This window comes from Schistocerca piceifrons, chromosome 1 (assembly GCF_021461385.2).
Source record: "Schistocerca piceifrons isolate TAMUIC-IGC-003096 chromosome 1, iqSchPice1.1, whole genome shotgun sequence".
NCBI lineage: Eukaryota > Metazoa > Arthropoda > Insecta > Orthoptera > Acrididae > Schistocerca > Schistocerca piceifrons.
The window spans coordinates 863,957,572-863,973,777 of NC_060138.1; the positions used below are offsets into that span (position 1 = coordinate 863,957,572).

A 16,206-nucleotide genomic window follows, 5' to 3' on the forward strand; every position below is an offset into this window, starting at 1 on the left:
AGAACAATAAAGTCAGTTCCACAATTAATGGGAGAAAACAGGTATGCAATGAGTACTGGGTTTGATGACACAGTAACAGTCAAGCCATGGATGAAGGTATAAGTTCCACAGTTCTTATCAGATAAAGTGGAGTGATGGTCTGCCATGCTAGATCTGCAGTTTGTGCAGAATGACATGACTAATGAGAGCATGAAATTTGCAGTGACAGCCAACAGTCTTGATGGTAGAAAAGCAAGTATAGCATCAGATGTCATACTGAGACTGCCATCAGACCAACAGTATTACCATCCGAGAAAAACCCCGATCAGCCAGCTGTTCAAGCGAGTGTAACAACGACTACAGTTAATCACACATCATGAACAGATGAGGAACAGAAAACCTTTGGAAACCTGGCACAACTTACATGGTGTTGTCAGATGTAATGTTGTGGTAGGTACGGATGGCACAGCTACCAGTAGCAGTAAGAGTGGCTGTGGTCACATATTAAGAAACAGACATAACTTCATTGACTGCAATAGCTGAAAGAGCATACCTAGCACAGGACTGATCTACCACATCGAGTATGATGAAAGCAACTAAGGAAAGCGACAACCAAGAGACCACACTGATATGAAAATAACATTACACAGAAATCACTAAGCAAATAGGCAGTCTGAAAAAGCTGGTAGATGTACTGCAAAAGGAGATAACAGTGTTGATGTGAAACAGGAGGAGTATGACCAAATGAGACACTAACAACAGAGATAAACCATTTCAGTGAAAGCAACAAGAGCAAGTTTGTTGGTACCAATGACATTTCGGTGAATGATACCAATGTTTTGGTGAACAAACCACAAGATATACATCCACATGTATCTACCCGACCAGAGTCAGTGGCCAGCAATAGGCACAGCAGCTCTCAGAAGACAACAGAAATGCCACAACAAAAGAACCAAGGACATTGCAGCCACCCTGTGAGTAAGTAATCAATACAACTTCCTAAAGTGGTCATGTAGTTGTATGTGAGGCATCATTGGAGATACAGCAAGAGGACCACAGTAGTGAGAGTTGATTTAAAAGTGCAACACATAACACGGTCACCTCATTAAGACTGTATCAGTCCAACCGATATTTCAACACCCAAAACATTAGCACCTGACTTTTTTGATCCGGCATGAAAAAGGATAACATGTAGAGGGCCTGCAGAAATTATTGCAAATTAAATGCACACACAATTCTTGATCGGTATCCAGTGTGGAATATTAAACATTTTGCCAATGGGCTAGTGGGGGCAAAATATTCAATGACAGATTGCAAAAAAAGGTTACAAACAAATACCCATAGTAGAAGAATATGTGACAAAGACCACAGTAACAACTCCATTTTAATTATTTGAATACTTACAAACGCCACACAGATATAGCAGGATATTATAGGTGAGTCCAATGTGGTTATACTGCTGTTTCATGTATTACAATGACATTTTGGTATTCTCTGGTAGGCCACTGGTACCCGAGGAACATCTCAAGAAGGTATTTGAATGGATTATCGAGTATGGCATAGTTGTCAACAAGGCAAGTTGTAATCTGCGACAGAAATACTTAACACTTCTCAACCGTGCAGTGTCAGTGGCTGGCATTCATCCTATGATAGACAAGTTTGATGTCATAAAGCACATAACTCACCCAACTAATTATCATCAGTTAATAAGATTTCTAGGTGTTGTAAAGTTCTACTGTTCAACAATACTAGAAGCAGCCAAGATGCAAGCAGCATTGACAGCAACACTGGCATGAAAATATACCTCAGGACGATGACTGCTGCCATGGATGATAGAGGTGCAATTGTCTTTCGACCAGTTTAAAACCAGCTTAGAAAAAACAGCTCTTTTAGCCCACCAATTTCATGAGGCACTACTAGCAATGGTGGTAGAAAAAAGCCAACAGGCAACTGGAGCCACATTCCATCAGTTGGTGCAAAAAAAAGGGGGGGGGGGGGGGGGCAGCCAATAGGGTTTCTCCTGTGCAAGCTCGCAGAAGCACAGGTTAGATGGAGCACATACGACCACAAGTTGCTAGCAATTTATGAAGTGATAAGAAATTTTTGACCATATGTGGAAGCAAAACCGTTCACCGTATATATGAATCATAAACCAATAACTTTCATTTTTGGTAAAAACAAAGGCAGCTCCTTGAGGCAATACCAACAGCTGGAGTGGCCTTCTTTTGCATGCATTGGAGCTATCACACATAAGGTTGATTATGAGTAACTCATCAAAGCACAGGCCACAAAGGGACAATTGCAGGACCATTTAAAAAACAGCTCTACCAGACTGCAAAGATTAGATTAGATTAGATTAATTATTCATTCCATAGACCCATAAAAGAGGGAATCCTCCTGGGTGTGGAACATGTCAGATAAACACATTACAAAAATGTAATTAGAAAAACTTGAGTTTCATTAAGTTTAATTAATTTTAATGATCCTCAGTCAATAAACAGTAAAATTAAATTTAAACTTCTAATATTTACAGGTTTAATTCTTACTTCTGCTTTCATTAAATCTATCATTCAGACATTTGCTAGTGTCTTGCCTATTACAACCAAGTATTGTCAAAAATTAAAGTACATTATTCATTTCACTAATTAAACACATATGGCCAAGAGGCAGAGGGGTGAAGGTTCAACTTTGATGTGATATGTCTCAAGATTGACCCAAACCTTTCATACCCTGGGGGGTTGCACAAAAAGTTATTTGATAGTGTGCATAGCTTGGTGCACCCTGGAATGAACACAAGCATGAAAGTCATGACCGAGGGATTCACAAGATCCAGCATTAAGGACTTCCGTAGGTGGGTGAGGGAGTACATATCATGCCAGCAATGCAAGGTGGGCAGACATGCGCATAAACAGGTCAGACAGTTTCCAGAGACAACAGACCAATTCTCACACATACATTAAGATACTGAAGGAACACTGCCCACCTCTGATGGGTATCACTACTTGCTGATTGCCATAGATAAGCATATTCAATGAGCAAAGTAGTACTGACTGCAGATATATCAGCAGAAATGATGACAAGGACGTTTTTATTGACATGGATAATGCAGTTTGGTTGCCCGCCACACAGTCTGACTCAGCTATGTTCCATGAGCTATCCAATCTGTTTGGATTTTGGCACCATCACACCACAAGCTACCATCCATTAGGTAATAGGATGGTGGAGTGGTGGCACAGAACATTAAAGACCACACTCATCTGCCATGAAAACAGATGGACCTCTGTGCTGCTGCTAGTTTTGTCAGGCCTCTGAACTGCATGCAGAGCAGACGTTGGAGGTTCTATAGCAGAGATGGTATATGGAGAGACTTCACACCTGCCGTCAGAGTTCTTTTCAGCATGCTGAGGAACAGAAAATGTAAATTTACCATATTTGCCTCAACAGGTGCAGAATCATGTTGCAAAGTTTGCCCAACTCCAGCATCACTTTATGGAGATAACAACATTTTCATCCACAATGATTTGTAAACATGCTTGCACATTATGCCATGGACAAACACAGTACACCTCCCTTTGCAACCATCATACATCAGGCTGTATGAAGTATTACAACATAATGAGCATACTTTTTGGATACAGTGTAACAGCAAGCAGCAGATGGTGTCAACAGAACATGTGAAAGCAGTTTATATTCTCACATCAGATGATGAGGCAGTTCAAGAGGATCAGACAGAACTGGCACCCTGTACAGGGTGCAGAAGGAGAGAAGCAAGCAGAGGAAACATAACTGCTGACCCTCCAGACAAGCCAACAGGCAACAACAGAGACTCCAATAATTCATAGCAGGGAAATGGGAGGTGTGCATTTCAAATACCTGCACATTCCAGGAACCCCACTCTACTGCTAAAGGGCTGTGTGGGAATCAGCACAGAGAAAAAAAAAACCTGCAAAGTGATTTTTGTACACTTTGGGTCAGAGACCACTGTTAATGTTGTTTGCTCGTTGGGATAATTAATTACTATTTGTTTGTTGCTAACTTACAGTTGTAAAGTTTTTGAGAGAGATTAAAATGTTACTGCAGAATAGTAGCATGATAGCTTTATTCATTATGTTAAGCATCAAGCAAGAGGGCTACAGTATCACTTAGTAAGGACTTTTTCACAATTAATTTGGGTAAATCAGAGTTATGATATCTTAAACAATACAGAAAATACCTGAAGTGGACAGCTTAGATGAATCACCCTGTATTATACGCCATAATTTTAAAGACAGATGTTTAAAAAAATGGTGTAGGTAAATTGCTAAACATATTGTAAAAATGATACAGTGTGTGAAAGACGAACTCTGAAAGCATTTTTAGTATTTAATTTAATTTAGAAGTTGGGCAGACAGAAGAGCAAAACACCTTTCATATAAGAATAGACTCTAATAACTATATTACCTAAATATCATATTAAGTTATCGTTGAGCCAAATTGTATCCCTGTGTAACAACTTGTTTACATCTTTGTATTTTTGACTAGAGTTGTCCAATGAAGGCCATAAAACAAATAATCTAAACTAATAAGCTTAGAAGTTAATTGGAAAACTGCTGACAGAGGCACCACTGACCACAGTTGCTGAAAATGGTGGTGAACCAGACAGAGAAAGCATCTGATGTGCCAGAATTTGCCCATTGCCAACTGGTAGTGAGGGTGCAAAAAGCTTTTGTAATGAGCGTGCAAAGAGTCTTCCATGGCATGTTCCACAAGACACTGCCAGTTTACAACAGTGTAGTGATATGACATAAGAAATCTGAGATGTTATGAATACCCACAAGGTCTACTTACTGAGTTAGTGCAGAACTGAATAGTCCTCAGTCAACAATGTAGAAAATTCTTCATGAACAATTGAGAATGTAGTCACACAAATTGTAGCTCCTGGAAGCCATAGGCCATGACAACAAATTGCACCACCTGCAGTTCTGCATGAACATGCAGGACCATCTTGAAAACGATAACTTTACAAGCAAGTTAATCTCCAGTGATTAAACCACTTTTCATCTTTCAGGAAATGTCAATCAATACAACACATGCATATTGAGGGCAGGGAATTCACATGCAGCTGTCAAACACATCTGGAAATCCAAGAAAGTTAACCTGTTCTATGCTGTGAGCAACGAGACAATCTACGGACCCTTTATCTTCATTTACAGAACTGTCAATGGTATCTCTACACGCTGCAAATGTGACTCACGCCACAACTTGAATTGTTAGCTGGGATTTCATTTTTCAACAAGATGACACTCCTCCATATTTCCACAATTGTGTACAAGATTACCTGAATGTTATATTGCCATATCATTGGACAAGCCATGCAGCGGGCACTGACCTACCGCTACTCAAGTGGAAGCCATGGGCGCTGGGCTTGAGATTTTGTGATTTTTTCTTGTGCATTTCCACCAAAGATAGAGTTTATGTTCCAGCTCTATCACAGAACCTCTTAAGACTCTTGACGGAACATCGCAACAGGTGTTCTTAGTATCAATTGTGATGTGATGGGTTGGGTACAGGCAGACTACTGATTAGATGTATGCCATGTGACAAAAGGGTGGACAGACAGAACATGTAAACATTGTGTAAAAGCTTTGAGAATTTCTCTTTTACATGCTGTATCATTTTTTATGTTGTTCTTGACCATTTATCTGTACTGATTTCATGAACTGTTTTATGGGCTTTATGTATGAACCATGGACCTTGCCGTTGGTGGGGAGGCTTGCGTGCCTCAGCGATACAGATGGCCGTACCGTAGGTGCAACCACAACGGAGGGGTATCTGTTGAGAGGCCAGACAAACATGTTCCTGAAGAGGGGCAGCAGCCTTTTCAGTAGTTGCAGGGGCAACAGTCTGGATGATTGACTGATCTGGCCTTGTAACATTAACCAAAACGGCCTTGCTGTGCTGGTACTGCGAACGGCTGAAAGCAAGGGGAAACTACAGCCGTAATTTTTCCCGAGGACATGCAGCTTTACTGTATGATTAAATGATGATGGCGTCCTCTTGGGTAAAATATTCCGGAGGTAAAATAGTCCCCCATTCGGATCTCCGGGCGGGGACTACTCAGGAGGACGTCGTTATCAGGAGAAAGAAAACTGGTGTTCTACGGATCGGAGCGTGGAATGTCAGATCCCTTAATCGGGCAGGTAGGTTAGAAAATTTAAAAAGGGAAATGGATAGGTTAAAGTTAGATATAGTGGGAATTAGTGAAGTTCGGTGGCAGGAGGAACAAGCCTTTGGTCAGGTGATTACAGGGTTATAAATACAAAATCAAATAGGGGTAATGCAGGAGTAGGTTTAATAATGAATAAAAAAAATATGAGTGCGGGTTAGCTACGACAAACAGCATAGTGAACGCATTATTGTGGCCAAGATAGACACAAAGCCCATGCCTACTACAGTAGGACAAGTTTATATGCCAACTAGCTCTGCAGATGATGAAGAAATAGATGAAATGTAGGACGAGATAAAAGAAATTATTCAGGTAGTGAAGGGAGACGTAAATTTAATAGTCATGGGTGACTGGAATTCGTCAGTAGGAAAAGGGAGAGAAGGAAACATTGTAGGTGAATATGGATTGGGGGGAAGGAATGAAAGAGGAAGCCGCCTTGTAGAATTTTGCACAGAGCATAACTTAATCATAGCTAACACTTGGTTCAAGAATCATAAAAGAAGGTTGTATACATGGAAGAATCCTGGAGATACTAAAAGGTATCAGATAGATTATATAATGGTAAGTCAGAGATTTAGGAACCAGGTTTTAAATTGTAAGACATTTCCAGGGGCAGATGTGGACTATGACCACAATCTATTGGTTATGAACTGCAGATTGAAACTGAAGAAACTGCAAAAAGGTGGGAATTTAAGGAGATGGGACCTGGATAAACTGAAAGAACCAGAGGTTGTAGAGAGTTTCAGGGAGAGCATAAGGGAACAATTGACAGGAATGGGGGAAAGAAATACAGTAGAAGAAGAATGGGTAGCTCTGAGGGATGAAGTAGTGAAGGCAGCAGACGATCAAGTAGGTAAAATGACGAGGGCTAATAGAAATCCTTGGGTAACAGAAGAAATATTGAATTTAATTGATGAAAGGAGAAAATATAAAAATGCAGTAAATGAAGTAGGCAAAAAGGAATACAAACGTCTCAAAAATGATATCTACAGGAAGTGCAAAATGGCTAAGCAGGGATGGCTAGATGACAAATGTAAGGATGTAGAGGCTTGTCTCACTAGGGGTACGACAGATACTGCCTACAGGAAAATTAAAGAGACCTTTGGAGAGAAGAGAACCACTTTTATGAATATCAAGAGCTCAGATGGCAACCCAGTTCTAAGCAAAGAAGGGAAGGCAGAAAGGTGGAAGGAGTATATAGAGGGTTTATACAAGGGCGATGTACTTGAGGACAATATTATGGAAATGGAAGAGGATGTAGATGAAGACGAAATGGGAGATAAGATACTGCGTGAAGAGTTTGACAGAGCACTGAAAGACCTGAGTCGAATCAAGGCCCCGGGAGTAGACAACATTCCATTAGAACTACTGATGGCCTCGGGAGAGCCAGTCATGACAAAACTCTACCATCTGGTGAGCACGATGTATGAGACAGGCGAAATACCCTCAGACTTCAAGAAGGATATAATAATTCCAATCCCAAAGAAAGCAGGTGTTGACAGATGTGAAAATTACTGAACTATCAGTTTAATAAGTCACAGCTGCAAAATACTAACGCGAATTCTTTACAGACAAATGGAAAAACTGGTAGAAGCGGACCTCGGGGAAGATCAGTTTGGATTCCGTAGAAATGTTGGAACACGTGAGGCAATACTAACCTTACAACTTATCTTAGAAGAAAGATTAAGAAAAGGCAAACCTACGTTTCTAGCATTTGTAAACTTAGAGAAAGCTTTTGACAATGTTAACTGGAATACTCTCTTTCAAATTCTGAAGGTGGCATGGGTAAAATACAGGGAGCGAAAGTCTATTTACATTTGTACAGAAACCAGATGGCAGTTATAAGAGTCGAGGGGCATGAAAGGGAAGCAGTGGTTGGGAAAGGAGTGAGACAGGGTTGTAGCCTTTCCCCGATGTTATTCAATCTGTATATTGAGCAAGCAGTAATGGAAACAAAAGAAAAATTCGGAGTAGGTATTAAAATTCATGGAGAAGAAGTAAAAACTTTGAGGTTCGCCGATGACATTGTAATTCTGTCAGAGACAGCAAAGGACTTGGAAGAGCAGTTGAACGGAATGGACAGTGTCTTGAAAGGAGGATATAAGATGAACATCAACAAAAGCAAAACAAGGATAATGGAATGTAGTCAAATTAAGTCGGGTGATGCTGAGGGAATTAGATTAGGAAATGAGACACTTACAGTAGTAAAGGAGTTTTGCTATTTAGGGAGTAAAATAACTGATGATGGTCGAAGTAGAGAGGATACAAAATGTAGACTGGCAATGGCAAGGAAAGCGTTTCTCAAGAAGAGAAATTTGTTAACATCGAGTATAGATTTAAGTGTCAGGAAGTCATTTCTGAAAGTATTTGTATGGAGTGTAGCCATGTATGGAAGTGAAACATGGACGATAACTAGTTTGGACAAGAAGAGAATAGAAGCTTTCGAAATGTGGTGCTACAGAAGAATGCTGAAGATAAGGTGGGTAGATCACGTAACTAATGAGGAGGTATTGAGTAGGATTGGGGAGAAGAGAAGTTTGTGGCACAACTTGACTAGAAGAAGGGATCGGTTGGTAGGACATGTTTTGAGGCATCAAGGGATCACAAATTTAGCATTGGAGGGCAGCGTGGAGGGTAAAAATCGTAGAGGGAGACCAAGAGATGAATACACTAAGCAGATTCAGAAGGATGTAGGTTGCAGTAGGTACTTGGAGATGAAAAACCTGCACAGGATAGAGTAGCATGGAGAGCTGCATCAAACCAGTCTCAGGACTGAAGACCACAACAACAACAACATGTATTTGTTATTTACTGTACCTCATTTATCTACATCGTTGCTTCTTATTTAAAGCTGAATATCTGATTTTATAATTGTAAGAAATGAAACAGTTTTCATGGCTTGTTCAGTATCAGGAAGGAAATCAAGACACATGTAGGAAATTCCCTCAGAAACCCAATGAATATATAAATTCATCACATAGGTAAGAACATTAAATCATTCAATGAAGTTTAAGACACAGCTTCGGATATGAAACAGTAATATATCAGCAGTAGATTAATAAATGTATAAAAGTGATATAAGATGCAACAACTGCAGAACATGACACATTTTGTATGTTTAGTTATTGTAATACTGTTATTTCTGACATTTATAAAAATTTGATGGTTCCATGTAAGAAAATGCAAATAAAAATACATAAATTCTCGGGATTCATGTGTTATCTGTTGTGCATTTATGATAGGCAACACTTTATTTTAATTTTTGGAACAATGGGTCATTATTTGGGCAGGGGAAAGGAAATAAGAATTTGGAAAAATTAGCAGAAAGCATTTTAAAGAAAGAAATAAGTCATTCAGATAATATCAGACATAATTCAGGAATTGTGAAGCATACTATTAAAATGGAATCAGAAAATACTGGACTATGGAAGACAGCCGAGCAGAGGAGAAGAAAACTACAATATTACTTTCAGGATAGTTATGTGATTGAAAAGTTTATTGGAATAACTCAGTATTGGACAGTCACATAAAATTAACAATGAGGAAGAGGGGCTGTTACAAATGTCTTAGATTATTAATATGTTGAAAACAATGAAAAATACTAAAGAATTAGAATGAGTAAAACTTATGATGACTGAAAATTTTCTGTATATGTTGTTCTTATCTCCAGCTTTTAGATATTGCATGAAAGACATAACAGTTCCAAAGAGGGTGTGATTGCAAGTTTGGATGGCTTATTCCACATCTGCAGCCACAATATGCAAAATACTTTGAAGTGTATGGCAGAGGGTACTTCCAACTGAATCATGTATTAGGGTTTCTTACGCTTCCATTTATGTGTGGACCATTGGAAGAATGACTGTTTATATGCCGCTGTGCATGCAACAGTTTGTCTAATCTCTTCTTTGTGATCGCAGTGGGAATGTTACATATGTGACTGCAGTATAATCCTCAACAGCAGTTCTTGAAACTTTGTAATTAGCTTCTGTGGGGCGGCTGATGTCTGTTTTCAAGCATCTGCCAGCTGAGGATTTTTCAGCATTTTTGTGATGCTCTCTTGTGGGTCAAACAAACCTGTGACCTATTTAGGACAGGTCTCACAAATGTATGCAATATTCTCAGATTTTTTTTAAAAAAAAGAGCATATTTGGGCTATCAGTTGTACAATTGTGTTCATCCTCTACCAGTTTAAACTATTCCAGTCATGTTCACAGGAGAAAATCAGTATACTTTTTCCCGTGAAGATAATTGTAATAACCAAAACTGGTAAAGAATAAACACACAATTGTACATTTGATGGTACAAATATGCTTTCAAAATATCTGACAGCTGTAGACAATCACTTATGAAATGTTCTATGTTTCATTTCTCAGGATGTGTACCATCTTCTGTCTTCTCTCATATAGAAGTGGTCAATATTGCTGAACATATATGACTCCTGTAATTCCAGCTGTTATCAGTCACAAGCCTAGCTGACCTGATTATGTAAGCCATAACTTTCTTTTACCCGTGGTGGTACTGACCACTAAATTTTGTTTCCTATCCCTGAGAAACATTCTGCCCAGAACATATCAGCATTCTTTAGCCAAATTCTTTATTGATGAAGTAGTAATTGTTTTAATCAGTGTGTATTTGAGAGACAAGGCAACTGTGTATAGCAATAAAAATATTGTAACATCCTTATCTCTTGTTCAAAGTTCACACTTGGGCACCCCTCCTCTACGATACCTTGAAAGCATTATTCTGCTCCACTTGTTTCCCATTCCAATCGACAGCTGTAATTGGCTCTGCAATTTCAAAATTGAGTGCATCCGAGCTATTGACGTCTGGATCCCGAGCTTGTAAGGTGTAAAATATAGTACCAGGAACTGCATCTTCTGAGATCTGAAATGACACAGTAATTGAAAAATTAATGCATAAATTGGAATGCAGGAGTCAAACACTAGTACTATGAGCTACATTAAGAAGGTGGGGAAACCATGCTTAAAAGAGAATGGATTAAAACTGGCAACAACATGGAATTGTTAAAAGTCAAAGAAAAGAGAGAAATACAGCATAGATACAAAGATATCACAGGTACAAAAGGCAGGGCTATATCACCTGGAATGATTATGAAAAGAGACTATTATACATCTAGGAGATAAAACTGTAAAAAACCTGAGGTCCTGCCTTAATTTTTAAATTATTGTTTTTAGAATTGCTAGAGAAAAATCAGAAACAATGAAACCCATCACAGGGTACATTATAATCAGAAATGAACATAAACTTCTAGTAGATTTCCTGTAAAGTTCTCTACATTATCCTCTTTCTTAAACCCATCTGTTTTACATCTTTATATATCATGGTTAAGGAATAGGAAATTCTGCATTTTCTTCTTGGAGATGAGTATGATTCATATCCAATGAAACAGTATTATGGCACATATGAAACTGCTTACACAAAACTTACCTCTGCCCTTTGTGTTGAAGGTTCAAAAAATGGATCTCTATCATTGCTATTTATGATACTGATGGTCAGAGTTGTGGTTCCTGTAAGTGCAGGTGTACCTAAAATATATGAAACAAAAATCAGTCATAGCTTCACACAAAAGAAAATCAGCAGCAGAGAAAAGAAAAAACTTCTATAAGATAGGTACTAATGCTGTATTACTTGTTTACATACTTTTTCCTTAATAATTCTGGAAATTAAACACTTCTATATTTATTGGGAGAATTGTTCAGTTATCTACGTCTAGAAGTCGAAATCCATCATTTTCTAGATCTTGTTCTGGTGTTATGTAAGTATTGAATTCTACGTATATAAAGTCTGAATATTCATATCTTCAGTATCATACTAAGCCAGTATTAAGGCATACTGAAAGTCATAATAAACATTTTATTCCAGAATCAAGTGTACTGTAGATGAATTTACTCTAAGGCCTGAGTTCAAAAATTCTGAAAAATTCATAATTTCACAATGTTGTTGGCATCCCTGCACACAACTGTGTTTAATGTGTAACTGCTGGAAGTTTCATTGTTGTATGTCCATTAGTTATTATTCAGTACTGTATTGAGGAGACTGTTGTGTCGCACAGTTTGTGAATTTTGAGATGGCAGAGTTAGTGGAGCAATGTGTCAGCATTAAACTTTACATAAAACTCAAGAAAACCTTTACGGAGACACACCAAATGATGCAAGAAGCCTATGGAGATGAGTGTTTAAACCATACTTGGTGTTACAAATGATTCACGCAGTTAAAAATGGCCAGAAGGAAGTTAAAGATGACCCTCATTCAGAACACTCTTCGATGTCTACCTAGATGCTCATGTCAGAAATGTCAATGAAATTTTGCATGCCAATGAAAGACTGACTGCCTGAGAGACTGAATAAAAATGTAACATTTCAGTTTGATCATGTCATGAAATCCTGACACAACATCTTGGAATGTATTGTGTTTCCACAAAGTTCCTTCCACAGCTCCTGAGTCAGGAACAGAAAGACCTTTGCCTTGCAATCTGTGATGAGCTTTAGGATTGCACAAAACAGAATGAAGTGTTTCTTAAGAGAATCATAACTGGTAATGAGATGTGGTTCTACAGTTATGATGTTGAGACCAAGGTTCAATCTTCACAATTCATCGGGAAGGGTTTTCAAAGATAAAAGAAAAAAAGCTCATCAGGTCAGGTCAAATGTCAAAGACATGATGATAGTTTTCTTTGACTTTGAAGGATTAGTTCATCATGAAATCGTGCCACAGGGACAAACTGTTAATCAATGGTTCTATATTGACGTGTTGCAATGCCTGTTTGAAAATGTGAGAAGAAAACGGCCTGAAATGTGGTGAAACAATTCATGGCTCTTGCCTCACGATAATGCACCCGCACATTCATCCCTGTGCTGCTCCATCCTCCATACTCTCCAGACCTGATTCCTGTGGACTTTTTTTTATTTCCAAAGTTGAAAATCCTGTTGAAAGGATGAAGATTTGCAACAATGGACGAGATAAAAGAAAATTTGCAGACAGCACTTCACATGGTCCAGGAAGAGGCATACCAAAACTGCTACTAAAGTGGAAACAGCATTGGGAGCGGTGTATCAATTATGGAGGAGAGTATTTTGAAGGAGACCATGTCCAATAAGTAAAAGGTAAACATTCAATTAATAGTGAGCAAACAAAAAATAATTGAAGCAGCATGTTTAAAAGATTAAAAGCAAATATGTCTAATACATAAGAATTGGCGACAACAACTATATCTGGAAAACTTCTACATGCCTGGGATGCTAAGTTGGGTGTTAGAAATAGGAAAATCATCCTGTTTATTGCCCAGTGTGAAGCGCATCCTCAAAATACATTATATCTATGTAATACAAACAGTGCTTTTCCCCCCTAACTGTTACAGTCACCTTCACACACTCCACCAATGTATTACAAAAGGCCAGAAACAAAATACAAGAAGGTTCCTGTACAGAAGACACTGGTCTGTCTTCATATTATAATGAGAAAGGTAACAATTTTGGATGCTATACATTTTGTAGGAAGTGCTGGGATTTGATGTGTTGTTGTTGTTGTCTTCAGTCCTGAGACTGGTTTGATGCAGCTCTCCATGCTACTCTATCCTGTGAAAGCCTCATCATCTCCCAGTACTTACTGCAACCTACATCCTTCTGAATCTGCTTAGTGTATTCATCTCTTGGTCTCCCTCTATGATTTTTACCCTCCACACTGCCCTCCAACGCTAAATTTGTGATACCTTGATGCCTCAGAACATGTCCTACCAACCGGTCCCTTCTTCTTGTCAAGTTGTGCCACAAACTCCTCTTCTCCCCAATTCTATTCAATACCTCCTCATTAGTTATGTGATCTACCCATCTAATCTTCAGCATTCTTCTGTAGCACCACATTTTGAAAGCTTCTATTCTCTTCTTGTCTAAACTATTTATCGTCCATGTTTCACTGCCATACATGGCTACACTCCATACAAATACTTTCAGAAACGACTTCCTGACACTTAAATCAATACTCGATGTTAACAAATTTCTCTCCTTCAGAAACGGTTTCCTTGCCATTGCCAGTCTACATTTTATATCCTCTCTACTTCGACCATCATCAGTTATTTTGCTCCCCAAATAGCAAAACTCCTTTACTACTTTAAATGTCTCATTTCCTAATCTAATTCCCGCAGCATCACTCGGCTTAATTCGACTACATTCCATTATCCTCATTTTACTTTTGATGATGTTCATCTTATATCCTCCTTTCAAGACACTGTCCATTCCGTTCAACTGCTCTTCCAAGTCCTTTGCCGTCTCCGACAGAATTACAATGTCATTGGCGAACATCAAAGTTTTTATTTCTTCTCCTTTGATTTTAATACCTACTCCGAATTTTTCTTTTGTTTCCTTTATTGCTTGCTCAATATACAGATTGAATAACATCGGGGATAGGCTACAACCCAGCAGTATCATATCTCCCATTTCATCTTCATCTACATCCTCTTCCATTTCCATAATATTGTTCTCAGGTACATCACCCTTGTATAGACCCTCTATATACTCCTTCCACCTTTCTGCTTTTCCTTCTTTGCTTAGAACTGGGTTTCCATCTGAGCTCTTGATATTCATACAAGTGGCTCTCTTTTCTCCAAAGGTCTCTTTAATTTTCCTGTAGGCAGTATCTATCTTACCCCTAGTGAGATAAGCCTCTACATCCTTAGATTTGTCCTCTAGCCATGCCTGCTTAGCCATTTTGCACTTCCTGTCGATATCATTTTTTAGACGTTTGTATTCCTTTTTGCCTGCTTCATTTACTGCATTTTTATATTTTCTCCTTTCATCAATTAAATTCAGTATTTCTTCTGTTACCCAAGGGTTTCTACCAGCCCTCGTCTTTTTACCTATTTGATCCTCCGCTGCCTTCACTATTTCATCCCTCAAAGCTACCCATTCCTCTTCTACTGAATTTCTTTCCCCCATTCCTGTCAATTGTTCCCTTATGCTCTCCCTGAAACTCTGTACAACCTCTGGTTCTTTCAGTTTATCCAGGTCTCATCACCAGTTTCTTCAGTTTTAATCTACAGTTCATAACCAATAGATTGTGGTCAGAGTCCACATCTGCCCCTGGAAATGTCTTACAATTTAAAACCTGGTTCCTAAATCTCTGTCTTACCATTATATAATCTATCTGATACCTTTTAGTATCTCCAGTGTTCTTCCATGTATACAACCTTCTTTCATTGGTGCATGAAACCAAAATCTCAAACTGCTTCAAGAAGGCTGACTTTCATCAGATACTTACAGAAGACATCACATGAGAAAACAAAGGAAATGCAGCTGAACAATGGCAGCAAATAACGTGGCAAGAAGAAAACATTGACTACCTTAGGTTCAATGCACATGTCGAATGTGATGCAGGTCTTGCCATCTGTCAGTCCATGGCTGTTGGTGAAGTATTACAGGAACATATAGCAGAGGAACAAAAAGAAAGATGAGAATGAATCAGAACCTTTGCTCATTCCTACAATATCACAAGCCGTTGAAGCAATGAACACAGTTACACATTATGTGTTGAGTTTTGAAGTCACGAATGAAGTGATGAAATTAGTAACTAAGAACAACACTACATTCAAATTAGGATAAAAGAAACAGTCATTTATTGATATATTTTTCAAAAATCTGTGAAGACGGGACTATGTACTGTACCTTATTATACACGGTGTACAGAAAGTCTGGGAACACTTTCAATTATTTATTACACAAGAACTAATCATTGTACAGATGTAATCAAATCTGCTAAATTACATGGTAGAGGCAGTACATACACCAGATCTTTAATGTGCAACATACTCATACAGCAACATACAGAAAGCATATAACTCTAAATGTGTGCTTCTACAAGATTCAGAATCTGCTGCTGTGTTTCTTCAAGTGACAAGTAAAAACTGATAATTTTTCAGACACATGTACACATTCTTATTATGACATAAAGAAATAAATTTTGCATGTTATTCTTAATCTGTTATAATACTTTTATGAACTATTAATCTT

The 16,206-nt window shown here is 38.4% G+C and overlaps 1 protein-coding gene across 2 annotated transcripts in view; it reads right to left on the minus strand.

The window, feature by feature from the left end:
* The window catches only part of LOC124716128 (cadherin-87A), a 725,215-nt gene that overhangs the window by 136,934 nt on the left and 572,075 nt on the right, over positions 1 to 16,206 (minus strand). For both annotated transcript variants that reach the window (XM_047243147.1, XM_047243148.1), the window contains 2 exons: positions 11,633 to 11,730; positions 10,913 to 11,068 (listed from right to left, as the gene is read on the minus strand). In XM_047243147.1, the coding sequence (XP_047099103.1) occupies positions 10,913 to 11,068; positions 11,633 to 11,730 (254 nt within the window). The remainder of the gene's footprint in view (positions 1 to 10,912; positions 11,069 to 11,632; positions 11,731 to 16,206) is intronic.